General features: G+C 41.4%; 1 protein-coding gene across 5 annotated transcripts in view; it reads left to right on the forward strand.

Moving 5' to 3' along the window:
* Nucleotides 1-730: 730 nt before the first annotated feature.
* The window catches only part of MICAL3 (microtubule associated monooxygenase, calponin and LIM domain containing 3), a 117,228-nt gene continuing 103,645 nt past the window's right edge, over nucleotides 731-14,313 (forward strand). For all 5 annotated transcript variants that reach the window (XM_084294287.1, XM_084294284.1, XM_084294283.1 and 2 more), the window contains exons 1-2: nucleotides 731-773; nucleotides 10,071-10,446. In XM_084294287.1, the coding sequence (XP_084150413.1) occupies nucleotides 10,183-10,446 (264 nt within the window). In that variant the 5' untranslated portion in view covers nucleotides 731-773; nucleotides 10,071-10,182. The remainder of the gene's footprint in view (nucleotides 774-10,070; nucleotides 10,447-14,313) is intronic.

The raw sequence follows: 14,313 nt of genomic DNA on the forward strand, positions 1-14,313 counted from the left end.
AATTGTGGGTGCCTTAATGGGGGCTCTCAGGCTTGCATTAAGTGAAAAGAGTGCTCATGCCCTCTCATATCGCTGCGAGATAGCTGGGAAGTTCAGCTCAGGATGTCTGCCTCAGACCCCCAGATATCCTTGCAGAGGAATGGCCTTCGTCCAGAGAAGGATGGAATTAAAAAGACGACAGAAAAGTCCTTGAGGATGAAAGGCAAAGAGAGAAGCTTTTATGTGTGCTCACTACTAGGAACAAATTCTGCTGAATGGCATCCTTGCACTTAGATTGGATTAAATCTCTGACTAATTCATACCAAGTCTTTTCATGTCCCCACCAGTGCAGCTGTATTTGAGCAGACTAGTACTGTCTGCCTCTGGAAATGATGACTGCCATCTTATTTCAGAAACTGTGCTTGCCAAGGCCTCGGGGAGAGGAGAGCAAATCACCAAACCGCCTCCACCTCTTCCCTCTGTAACTGATTTCCTAACAGATTTTCATCTGCTCTAGGCATTGAGCTTGGCACTGTCTTTGCTGAGGGAGGCATCTCTCGTGTGTTCGGAGGCTTGGGGGGAATCGCTCTGGCCAGTTGAAACGGGTTCAGCATTTACGGAGAGTCAGATGTCCAGCCAAGTGGGGAACATGCTGCCTGCTTGCTATTTTTAAGCTATGTAACAGTATGTGCAAATGATACTTATGTCCAGGGTAAAAAGTTCGACGTTACGGGTTTTGGTTTTTGCTGTACTTGGAACTCCACCTATAACGGGGATTACCTTGAAAAGTTTTGGTATGTCTTATTGCATGAGAAAATAATAGTTTAGTCAAAATGTCAAACTGGTTTTTGCATACAGTGTATTTCTGTCTCCTGGTAAAAGCTTTCCTGTTAGCTATGAGGTAAATGAATGATGGGAAGCATTAGACACAGGATTGTGCAATAGAGAGTTTTCATTAAGCTGCTAGATCGGAGCAGTTGTTGACAGGCTTGTAGTGAAGTTTATTAGTTGATATGGGTTGGGATTTGTTTGATTTCATTAATATTAATGTTTATTGTTCTCGTTAAAGATCATGGTGTTTACCAGAGTGCAAAGGGTTGGGCGTTCTTGCCTTTAGAAGGGGAAAGGTTTACATGGCTAGGGTAATCAAGGTTTAATACTAAACGAAGTTTAAGATACTGTCCAATCAAGAGCTCCAAGGTGCACGTACAGTAAGAAAATGCTTTGAGAAAAGGGTAGGATTGAATTATTTTTTTTCTTGTCTATGGGAATTCAGCCTGGGACAGATTATAGAAAATGTTTGGGGTACCTGTAGAAGAGAGCTGAGTGGAAAGATCTAATTTCTGAAATAAAAGTGATGGGATTATTGCGTATGAGCATGGTTTTCTTCCTGTGGGCTAATGAATCGGGCTCTAGCATTGTCTGCTGAACGTGTTCAGCATGTTCCCTGTTATCCAGAAGCCCCATGCCCTCAGAGTCTGGACAAGTAAGTCCCATCATGAGAACAGGCGTAGCTCCGTGTTGCATCAACTGGGCATTCCCAAGGACATTCAGAATTTACTGGGAACCAGTCTCTTCCCAGTTCCCTTCCAGTCCTGCTTTGTGGCTCGTTCAGGCTACTCAGTCAGTACTGCTGTTGCCGAGGTGTGTGACTCTCTGCTTTTGCAAACCGAAATGGAATTGCCTGTTAGTATATTATGGTCTAATCTGGTGTCTAAAGTGCAAGGACAAAGCAAGCCTGTGGAGCGTCAAGAAAACAGCCTGTGCTGCACCTACCCTAGGTTGAGTCCCTTGCCACTGCTGTTTCTGTTCGTAGATATGCGGACAAACTACACAGCATGTATTTTTGTGCACAACTTTTAAGGAGAAAGGAAAGGTAGGTGTGTAGTGATCTGGGCTACATGAGCAGGGGACGTGGATCAGTGGTTATAAACATGCCATGGGATTTGCTTTGGCCGCAGTGAAATTTAGGGAGTCAGCCTGGCTGATGGAGTTTGGGTTTGTCGGGGGCAGTGGCGGATCAGGGCACGTGATAGTTGGATGTATGGACAAGAAGTGACAAGTGAAAGCAAGTGACAAGTAGCGAGTGCGGTGCTGGTCCTGTTCTGCCTTGAGCCCTTGAGATGTTGCTCTTGGTTGGACCTTTGTGGTCAAGGGAAAGGAGGCAGTGGTTCTGGAGGGCTGGGGTTAAGGTCCAGTTCCTTAGGCATTTTTTGAGCTCTGTGTATATTTTACCTCACAATTATAAAGGCTAGGGTTGCACCCACGGGTTATAGCATGGTCCCAACCCTTCCTGGATTTTTCCTAGAATAAGCTTTGGGGTTTGTTTTGTTTTTAAAGTTCAACAGCCTCTAGATGAAGTGGTTTGTGGGTTGGAGTAATCTTTATGGCTCTTTTATTCAAATGTCTGTTTACTTAGGTTTCTTGGCTCCCAAAATGGTCTTGCAAGGTCTACATTAGGAAAAAAAATCTAAACGTTTTAAGTCATTCTGCTTTTCATATTCAGCATTCCTCCACAGAAACAGGAGATAGATCCATTAAATAATCCATCTGAAATGCTCTGTACATGTACTCAATCTGTGGTGCCTTAGCTAGTTGTTGAGTGTGCGTGTACGATGGATTTATGAATCTTTTAATGCTGTTTCCTAATTCCTTTCTCCTCCACCACTTCCTTTGAGAAACTGCCTGCCTCTTTTCCACACCCATAATAGCTGAAAGTTGGAAGCAGCACAAATAAAACTTGCTTTTCCGTGTACATTTTTAATGTCTGTAACTGGAGTATTTGTTCTTTGGTTTGTGAGAGTCTGGTATGTACCAAACCACTGGGGAGCGAGCCTTGGAGTTAAAAATCCAGGCATCCACCTGCCTTGATTAGAATAAATGCTGACACAAATGAATTTTTTAGTTTCTTTCTGAGCTGCTATGGTGTCTCTCAGTGACCTAAACAAAGGAGGCTTTGGTAAATTTGGACCACGAGGTTCTTTGCAATTAATAATCTTTACTGGCCTGTATAAGGCAGAATTAGAAGATAAAAGGAAGAACTGAAGCACATAGGTGGAGACAAGTGTGTATAATAGGAGGCGTAAGCTTTCTGTAGTTCAAACATGCGCTATATCTCTATCTATATATAATCTATATAATCTCCAGGCTCTATCTGTACTGTGTTGTGGGGTAGCTTGTGTTGATCAAAGTGCTGGTAGAACCTAAAAACCTCCGAGGACTTGGATCACTGGGCTGCAGAAGAGGTCGTTATGGTGTGTTTTGTAGCCTCCAGTCTTCTTTCTGCTCAAACTTTCTAATTGGGTCAGAACAATGCTCCTGTTCTCTCATGTTCAGCAAAGCTTTTCTGAAAACCTCTTTTCCTACTGTCGTACAATGTTGGCTCAGAAAGATGAAAATCTGTACCCTGTACGATGTCAAAAGCTTTTATGTCTGGCTGTGCTAAGCTGACTGATTTGCTTTTTCCCCATGTGGAGTCTTAGAAGTAAAGTTTTGTGAAAGTGTCATTCTAGTCATTTCTTAGAGGCCTTTTTTGTGTAGGAGCTTTTCCTCAGATGGCATTTGAAGAACTCCAGGGAGGAAGTCCAGCTTGCAAAAGTAGGTAGGAACTAACTTCAGGATGGGTTTTCTTGTTGAAAGGTAACATCAAGAACGGCTTCAAAGTACTTCAAATGAGGGAATGACGTTCAATCTCCTTGTGAAGCAGTGGAGTAGGAAGCCTCCAGGTGGTTCAGCCCTGTAGTGAAGTCACGTTCACCTAGTGCAAAGCCATGGCACGCAGCACAGAAGCTGGGTTTGTGTTGCTCATCAGAAAATACCGGCAGTCTGCCTGCCTGCGGGGTGGGGAATGGTCTTCATGGGAATGGTTTTAGGGCTCCCTATATTGAAACACAAGGATTTGTGATTTGAGGGTTTGTCCCAACAATATGTGGGAGATCCATGGATTTTACCACACAGGGAATGAGTGAAGCCTTCACTGTCATGTGGCTTTGGCTTTGGGAGGCTAGGAAATTACAATTTGCTCTCATGGGCTTAGCGAAGTGTTGGTGCCTAAGGCTTCTGAGGCAGTTGTTCACAAGGGAAGGGTGGCAAGCTGTGAGATAGGGGTGAGTCTCTTGGCAAGAGTAGCATCCTCCGGTATTTACTGTGATAAAATCTGGGAGGAGGTGGAGGCAAAAGCTGGCACCGTGTTGTAGTGGGTGCACCAAGAATGAGTCTTCGTGAAGGAAGATGAACTCGTGTCCTGGAAGCACGTGGTGCCCTTTCTCCCAGAGCAGGAGGCTCGTCACAGAGCACCTCGTTGCCGTACGGTCTGTGCAACAGCGATGATGATGGGTAGCGGCCTGCCTTCAGTGCTCTCTCACATTAGTGTTTAAGATGGTCTGTGCCAGGAAGGATTTCAGGAGGTTTTGTAGCCTCATGGATTTCACCATGCAGGTAATGAACGGGGCCTTTGCTGTCAGATACCGTGAGGTTTTGGGGGGCTTGTAAAGGGAAGCGTTGCGTGATGTGTGCTAATGGGCATGCTCCAAAAAGTTTGTCGTGACAGTTTTGATTCCAGTGAGAAGTGCTACTGTTTGCTGAGAAAGGCGTGTTTTCTGCTTCGAGAAATGTGTGGGTTTTTTTGCTGTGCATGTAGGGTTACTGTGCAGTTCTTCACAGTGTGGTGACAGCTCCAAGATGTGTCCCCAGCTTCTCAGTCACAGTTGACTAGTACCTTCTAGGTGAGAAGGGATCACTGCATCGGTTACTGCTGCCCCCAGATTGAAGATTTGTGCTCTGAGGGATCTCTCTGGTACGTGGCTGTGTCACAGGTGTATTCAGGGAGTTAAGGTAGTCTGTCCTGAAGCTGGTCTTACAATTGGACAGCCATCCGGAAGGCTTACTGTTCCCTTACCCATCCTATAAGGGGACAGTTACCTCTTCCTCTTCCGTGGTGTCATTTCTTTGTCTTGGCTCTTTCATTTTGTTTGGAGACTTTGGTTAAGCACCCTATCTGATTCAAAGAAACTGGCTAAAATGGTCAACGGCATATAGGACTTCCACTACCTAAGCTAAGCAGCTTTCCCCCAAAGACCAGAAGGAAAATCCTAGGTAGAACTTTTGGGGACATTGGTTCTTATCAAATTGAGGAGAGAAGGCAGCTGATCTGTTTCTTGGCCTCCTTTTTTTTTTTTTTTTTTTTTTTTTTAACGTTGGTGTTCATTCAGTATGAGGACTGTGATTTGATCAAAGAGAAGTGTATGACAGAGCAACAGAATATGTTTGCTGAATTCATGTAAATAAAAGGTTTCGTTTTGTAGGTCTAATGTTGTCGGTAAACATCTTATGGCACTGAAGAAAGGGTTAGTAAAGAACGATCTACATATTTTTATTCAGTACCTTCATATAAAATTGGGAACCAAATATCTGTAGCTGCCACTGTATTTGTTTCCATGTTCTTGGATGTCATTGTATTTCTTTTCAAATCATTACTGGACTGTTTTCTCCATGTGACAATTCTGTGTGACCTGTTTGTACATATGCCTTGATCTTCTTACTACGAATGGGTTCTTGTATTTGCAACAAGTTCGTATCTGATTTCTCTTTCTCCTACTCTTGCTCTGGCTTGATGGGATGAGGAAGGAAACAGATGGAGACCCAACTGATCCACCCCATTGTGGTGGGCAGAAGCCTACCAAATCAGGCTTGATAAGTGTATTAAACACAAACATTTATTGCCCAGTGTATTTTCTTGAATGTCAAATTTTATGAATGAGAGCAAATCAAAATACCATCTTAAAACTGTACTGACTTTCCTTTTTTCCATCTGGCATAAAAGGGGAAGCCACAAACAATGGCAGCCCCGCCCTTTTGTCCTCCTGCTTTCTCATTTCTTGTCTGCATAATATGGAGCTAAAATAATTATAATTGCTTTTTTTTTTTTTTTTTTTTTTTAGCTTTTCTTGTCAAAAGTGTCCTCTTTTTGCCATCTGTTCCACAGCCTTGCAGCCACCCTAAACCTGCACTTTTTGATATCTGTGATGACTTAGAATGTGATGAACATATTGTAGCAAAGGCCATTTCTTTAGCTTTAGCTAAAAGTAAAAATAAATCCTGGAAATGGAAACAGAGCTTTTTCATTTGTTGGAATAAGGACTTTCTTTAGTGTGGTTTCCTATAGAAGGGAAGCTTATGGGATTGAGTTGTTCGTCCATCTGCTTTTCAGTTCATCCTTAATAACTTTGGAACGATTTCATCCAGAGTTGACAGGGAATAAAAGTCTTGAAGGTAATTGATTTCCTACAAGAAAACTGGTGGCTGGGTGGAGGAGTGGGACAAAAATAGGTGTCCCCACTGCCTGCAGCATAAGCTTAACAATATAATCTGTTCTTAGGCTTTTGCTAGCCAAGTTGCAAGTGCGTGCTGGCTGCGGTGCTACAGTAAGCTCAGAGTTTCCAGAGCGTGTTACTGAGCCTTGCTTAGGCAGAAGGTGAGGGGCCGTGAAGGGGAGGCAAGGACATGGAAAGTGGCTGGGCAATGGGAAATATTATGGAAAGGATGAGATCAATGGGCACTGGGGCTGTTGGAGCCACTGGTAGTTTTCTGGTTGAAGGACCAACTTGCCTTTTCATACAGTACCACGCTTTGTTGATCACTGCCTCCTCAGAGCTTTGTGTCGAGTGTGCATCCTCAGCATTTGCCCAGCTGTGAAACAACCAGAATATAAGAAAGTACTTGCATGGTGCTTGGAGAAACTCAGCACTCAGAGTTGGGTCTGGGCAGTTACTTTGGCAAACGTTTCATCCGCTTGAAATGCTGTTTTGAGCTGGACAAAACAATCTGTGAATTTAGATGGAATTAAGTCAGTAGTTACAGCTGGAAAAAATGGAGGAGAATGCTGGAAAATACATTCCCATGCTGAAATATTTTACTTTTCCAGGACTAAGTCATTAGATAAATGAGCACTTTTAACAAAATCTGGATTGAAAGCATGGGGAGGTGATTTCTACAATGGCGCCGTATTTGTCTGGAGTATAGGAGCCCTGGGTTTGCAGGAATTTGCCTGTATACACCCAAAATCACCACGTGTATCACTTGCAACTGTTTCTGCCATCTGACAGAAGGAGGGGGTGAGCTTTGCAGGCACTGGACTGGACTTTCACATGCGTTTGGTAAAATATTCATATTCATGCATCTGTGGTGACTGTGGGAAGGGGAAGGAAGCAGCACCTGGAACTATTCATTGTCTGATTCTGCTTTTCGTTGGGTTCCTTTGTCCTGGGCAAGAGCTGGAGATCCTGAGTGTACTTGCAGTCATGAGTCAGTGACAACCTCTTGCTATTATTGTAAATAGCAACATGAACACTGCTCTTGCATGCGTTTTTTCACGGGCTTTGTCTTTCTCTCCCGATGCTTCAGCCAAGGAATTCACAGAGCTTCTGAGTCAGCAATCAGCTGCCTCGAGACAAAACATGCAGGATACTGCAGGCTTGCAGAAGAGCCAGCAGGGCATACAAATCCCCTGGAAACCTGGCAAATAATTCCTGCCTGCCCTTGCTTTGCCTCCTGTAATTTCCATGCTCTCTAGCGTGTTGCTCATAGGTTCCAAGGATTTGGGTGTTTACGTCAGGAATGCGGCGTTTTGCAGAGTGACTAATTGCAGTGACTGAAGCCTCTGTGCTTCACCTGTGGGCATAACTGACTTCACAGCCGGCGTGAAATGGGATGCAGGCAGAACAGGGAAATTAAGGTGCCGCTCTGGTTGCACCGCGCAAAATTACCTGCTTTGGCAAGTTTGTCTCCTGGCTGGGCGAGCCTTGGGCACGGAGCGCTCGGGGTGGATTGTAACTTGGAGGCCTTGCTGTGCAGCCAGGATCAGCTTCATTCTGCTGAAATACAGCAGGAGCAAGAGCAAGAAGTGAAACCAAAGCTGTCGTCACACCTGGAGGTCTCAGTAATGGACTGTGGCCCAACAGGCTGAAATTGCCACTCCGCCGAATTTAGGTCGTGTAACTCCTGTTGCTTATTCTTGGGAAGCGTTGCGTCAGGCATCTGAAGCGCTGGTGGAAAGTGAGTGTTTGGGTGGCAGAGTGCAAGAGATGAGAAATACAACACAAAATAGTAGTCAATGTGAAACGTGGTGCTGGTGGTAAATGAGGCATGTGGCTTTAGATTGTGGGTATCTTGTTACATCTCCGTTACCAGATGCACTTGAATTACTCCTTCAACATAAGAGGAGATTTGTTGGCGCTCTTCATAACATTTTTGAGAACTGAAGAGGAGATGCAGACTTAAAGCACAGTGTCTTAGAGGACTGGAGCAGTTGCCCTGAGGTGCAAGCCTGGAGTACATTTCCAGCTTCACAACAGTGAAGATCAAAAAGAAGGAAAGTATTTTGTTCCATAATGCTTAGTGAGCAGTGCTGATGGGGACATGACTTCAGTATCAGCCAGTCAGAGAAACAGCTTTGTTTGTACCGAGTCCTCTAGGGCAGTTGAACTAATAAAATTAGAATCACTTTCTCTGGTATAACCCATTGTATTCCTGTGACTTTTGCAGGAATTTTTATTTTTAATAATGAACAGTTTGGGGATGTTTGTAAAGGCTTCCAGGTCTCCTTTGCTATTTCTAAACTGAAGCAATAAATACCGTGTTAGCTTGGAAAACAGGAGTGCCCACATAAACTGCTGCAGAGCTGTCATACCAGAGGGGAAGAGACATGAGCTGTACTGTTTGACTTGGCTTCCTGTCTGCTGGAAGCAGGAAAAGAGCTGGTGAGAATCTAAAAGGTTTTATCCGAGTCCACATATTTCCTTTTTCACCTTAATACCCTTTGAAAAAAAAAAAAAAAAAGGAGAAAAAGCACCTCAGAAATGTTTTCATATTCATAGTTCCAGCATATGTTCCCATGCTGCCCTCCCCTATCTGAAGATTAAACAGCAGTATTCTTTCTTAGAGGGCAGAGTAATTATTTATATCTTAGATGTATGTATTTTTATATAAAAGGAAGAAAAAACTTTATTATATATAAAAGAAAGAGAGAGAAAAACAGCTGTTCTTTAAACAAAATCTGCTGTTTGTGATCCAAACAATTCTGTACTTCTGAGAGATCCTACAAAAGCAACTAAGCGTAGCAGACCTCCTGTTAGCATATTTCATCTGCTGAGAACACCAGCTACCACCTGAAATGTAGTAGGGATCTGCATATCAAAAGAAGTTGAAAACCACAAAACTGAGGAAATAGTCTGAGAATTCCGCACAGAAAATGCAGCAGGCAGTTTGCTTTTAGGCTGCTTGCTTACTGAGACGGGAATATACCCACAGACTCTAAGTGAGACAGGTGTTTATACTGCTTGATGCAATGCAGGTGGGCATTTTGTTTTCAGTCTTGACATCTTTTCTTAAGCGTTTGATTGCTGTTAGGTCTAACTTCTTTCTAGGATTGCAGCAGCCATCATTGTATTTGTCAGTGTACAAAAACACTGCAAGCACTCCCAAACAGAAATATCAGTTTGCGATATGCCATTCTGTTTCCTCTTTTTATCATGGGTAAAGACACGTTGTTTTTGAAGGAGAGGACCAAACCTTCTTTTACTGATGGAAATCCAACTGCTAAAATACTTGGGGGTAGTCGTGTTTTCAAGAGCAGCATGTACCCATTGCTGTGGTATTAACACAGTGATCTTTTTATCACTGTCACTACTACATTAATAAGTCTCTAGCTTTTGTTTCAAAACTTCTGCCTGCTTCCAAAGATATGTAACATCTGCCAGTTGACTTGTATCTTCTCTGCTGTTTACATGAAGCAAGAGCTTTGATAATACTATTTAGGTGTACTGGCTCAGGTAAAGTGTTCGGTGATTTAACAGAGAAGAGATGTGCCACTGCCTGAAGAGAGCCTTGGTGGGCTTTGGAAGGCCATGCTTCAGTCAGCTCAGGCAAGACTCCTTGGGGTATTATTGATCAGTCGACTCATTTAGGACTTCCTTCATTAGGTACTGAGAATCTGGGCTCTTAGGTTAGTAGGCACAGACATCATTTTGGAAAGAAAAAAAAAAAAAAAAAGCAAAGAGCAAACTCAGTTACATTTTCTTCTTTTTATTTCACAGGTTGATAATGCTCGTAAGCCAGAGGTGAAAGTGTCTCAGCAGAGCAACACTGGGAAATCTGGCAGACTGGAAGAGAACAGCTGCCCCCCAGGGCAGCTGCCACGTGTGAAGCATGGAGGAAAGTAAGAATGAGAAGGTGAACCAGGCTCATGTTCTCTTCGACAGATTTGTCCAGGCTTCAACATGCAAGGGGACTCTCAAGGCTTTCCAGGAGCTCTGTGACTACCTAGAACTAAAGCCCAAGGACTATCGTTCTTTCTATCACAAACTCAAGTCCAAGCTAAATTACTGGAAAGCCAAAGCCTTGTGGGCCAAATTGGATAAGAGGGGCAGCCATAAGGACTATAAGAAGGGGAAAGCATGCGCCAACACAAAGGTAAGGAAAGTGATCCTCTGTGGAGATGTATTCATGGGAGTCAAAATGTGTTTCGTGTTTTTTGTGGCATCAGTACTATAAGTGAGATTGAGTTATAAAATCTTCCTTTGTAGGCTTGCATCTTGGTAGTTGTTTTTTTGGTTTGTTTTTGTTTGCTTGTTTTTTAAAATAGATAATAACTGGGTTGTGAAGTTTTCTGTTGGGGTTTAGATACAAAATACGTATGTCTGGATTTTTTTGAAGTGCATCCCTTTTAATTTCAAAAAGTCTCATGTCTCTTGATAGACACATGCCTTCCAAACTGGCAAAATGTTCAATTTAGCATGATTTAGGAAGCAATTGCTTGAATTTCAGAGAAAAAAACAAAACCACAATGTGGAAACCATACCGATTCCTTTTAAAAGATTGGTATGTGTGGTATTTACTGTAAGGGATTTCTGCTTTTGTGCACCTCTTCCAATTTATTTTACCTCGATTGTTGTGAGCTGGTGTTTGTGCTTCATGCACCCTTGTTTGATGCTACAGTCTGAGCTTCCTTATTTTGTTACTGATAGACATTTCTTCATATCATTAAAAATGTTTATGGAGTAAGTTATTTTTGCAAATAATCATACACTTCTTTAAAAAAAAGGAAGATAGTGTGAAATACAATAAAATTAGAACAGGATTCTGTCCTCCTTCATTGAAGTTAATATACAAGAGAAAGAAAAGCATCTATTAACTTTTTTGGAAAAAGAGATATCTTAATTGATAGGAGAAATGAATGACTAATTCACCTAGTAGAGAACTGAGGGGGAAATAATCCTGTTCATGATTATGAACAGTTGTTCAGATATGAGGACTGAAGTTTGATTTCCACCTAGATATTAGAAAGTTATTTCCTTGATTGTTTCGCTTTCCATTTACCATTTTCATATAGATGGTGAAATTTATAATTAAATACTAAAATAACACTTGTATAAATCACTGATGGACCAAGATCCATTTGTCCTAGCTGTTGTGGAAATAAAAAAAAAAGTTTATAATTGTTACTTCAGATTATAGGTAGCAGATGCATATAGATCAATGTGGAAAACAATGAAACAATCAGGAGGTGTTGGTCATCATTCACACTGAGCTGGTTCCTTCTAGAGGAAGGGGAGGGCATGGAGAAGAGAGAAAGCAAAGGAGAACAAGGAGGGGAGGCAGGTCATATTTGCCAGTGTTTCTGAGAAGCCTTTGGTGAGATGCTCAGTAGAAATGCAGGTAAAAAGGGTGGCACCTGTCTGCCCCAACCCAAAAATATATAGGATGGTGAAGCTGGGATTCAAGTCATTTTGAGTAGTGAAATTAGGTAGCTGAGGGTGAAATTTAGTTTAAAATAACATTTTATTTGTTAGTACATCTGAAATTTAATACATACCTGTGATGATAAATTCTTTTTGTATGGCATTAAACATAAACTTTGTTGAATATTTTTATATAAAGAAATGATGTGTGTGTATTATTTTTATATTTTTCATATATATTTCTGTTAATGACTTGTTTCCTACCCTAGTGGCATCTGCCATTAAAAGTTTGTATGTAATTCCTAAGAGATAATCACAACTATTCGAAGTAGAAGCATTCTGGGAACTGAATCATGTCTGATGTGATGTCTCCTACTTCACTTAGTTTTATTTTCCAAATTTTTAATGTAATTTACAAACCACTAATTAAAAATACAGAAACGTAAGTGGTCATGTGGAAATGATAGAATTTTAAACAAAGCTTAAGATTTTACCCATGTTATTAGAACAGATACTGATCATTTCTTTAGTAAAATTGGCTCCTATGTATTTCAGCGTATACCAGTTTTGAAGATCTCATCCTCTGGAGCTTAGTTCCCACTTGCCTATTTATAAGGTGTGCCATGACTAGAGTTGGGCACTTCGTGCATCACGTGCCTGGTGTCCCGGTTAACCAGAATTCAGATAACTGGGTGTATAGTTCATGAAGGCAAGATTTGCATGTGATGCTTTGTTCAAGTGTAAATATTTTCAAACATTTACACTAGTCCCTTTATTCGTTTAGCCTGAGCACCTCAAAAGAGAACAGGAAGATGATTCTTCGTTCGTGGACTTTTCTCTTTGTTGGTTATACAGAGAATACAGAATTTCAGTTTTCATTTTATGTTACATTACCATGGTGTTGTTACTGGCAACTAAATATAATTTATCCGAAGGATCTTGAGCAGGATGTGTTTGTGAAGGGTGAGATTGCTTTAGCACTCCGCAACAGTTGTTTGGAGTCATCGTGGGGAAAGGGAAGGAGGAGTGACAAGAACTGCCTTCAGTGACCCGGCTGTGCTTGGCATCTCTTGTGCTTACTGCTGCCTGTGCAAGAACCACAACTTAGGTTTCTGTGAGGGATCAGAAACTGGAAGAGTCACGAGAGGTGGAAAAGGGAACAGAATATTTTCTTCTCATTTTAATTGTCCCTAAAACTTGCTGTGTTTTATTACAGCATTTTTTAAAACAAGGTGGCAAACTTGGCCATGAATGGCTTTGCTGAGTATCATATATTTTATATCCACAACAGCTAGAGTCCTAAACATAAACTGGATATTAACCACATCCGTGCGTATGGGGAAAAAAAAAAAAGCTTGTAGAAAAAAATCGTCTTTACATTTCTGTGACAAAATTACAGGTAATGAGTTTTTAATTTGATTACGTAGACCTGAGCTTGAATAGTCTGATATTAGTATAATTAATTTTGTGTTGTGTTCTCCATTGTAACTATTTTATACTGGGAAAGTTACCAAAGAGTAGAATTCGCCCATCTCAGTGTGGTCGTGTTGTTTATTGAATGCAATCTCTTTGAAGGTTTTAGTTGTTTGAGCCAAATTATTACATGGTTAAATATGACACACTCAGCTAATTTTCTTACAAGTTTTAAAAACAAAATTAGGTGGTGTTGGGGAATTATACTTAACCCACAGTATTGAACTGGAAGAATACACTAGATCTTAGCTGATTGTCTCTTTTGAGAAATTCCGAGTTGGACACATGTTCAATATTCAAGCCTATTTTGGAGTCACATTGCTAATAGTGCAGTGGTTGGGCTGCCTTTTTTACATATATGCCTTCACGTTCCCAAAGCTACTATATAAAGAGTGCTGTTACCCTTCCCTTCTCTTTCCTCTAGACTTGGATCTCTGCCCTTAGGTTTGTATGACCTCTGACATGATACAGTAGCCCTGTTAAAGTCTGCATGTCAGTTGTTAATTCTTTACTGCCGCAACCTGAACTGTTTTATTATCATTTAGGCTTTATATTTGTTGTTTCACGTCATTTGCAGAATATACGTCCCAGCAAATAACAGGTTAAAATGTAAAAATTGGCATATGAAGACTGTTAGAGAACAAAGATCTTTGTTTTGGGATAGGCAGTTTAATCAGAAGGTTAGGTTCTGAGTACGTTTTAGCATCTTTAAGAATTTCTCAGAGAGCCTTCTTGTCCAGCTGTAAGGGTACATAAAGATCTGGAAAATACTCACATGATGGTAAAAGTCTCTACTTGATGGCTTTTTACTCGGTGCGTCTGGTTTATACTCAATAGAAAAAAAAAATACAAAAATGGTACAACAAAGTGGACTGTCTTGTATTCATGTGAATATGCATAGATGTGCCAGCTTTCCCTGTGGACTTCAGTTTCCGTGGGTGAGAAGCGTCAGTTGACTGTCTTGGATTCTTAATCTTAAAATATTTTGATGTATTCTTTTGCTTCCCAGGAAGTACTTCCAACACTAGATATGCGAGTATTTGACATTCTCAAGCCATGTATTAGCCTCTAATAGTGTTTGTGAGCAGAGTGGAAAAGGATATGAGGAGATGAAAGACAAAGGTTA

This window comes from Netta rufina (genome assembly GCF_964035555.1).
Source record: "Netta rufina genome assembly, chromosome: 1".
Taxonomy (NCBI): Eukaryota; Metazoa; Chordata; class Aves; order Anseriformes; family Anatidae; genus Netta; species Netta rufina.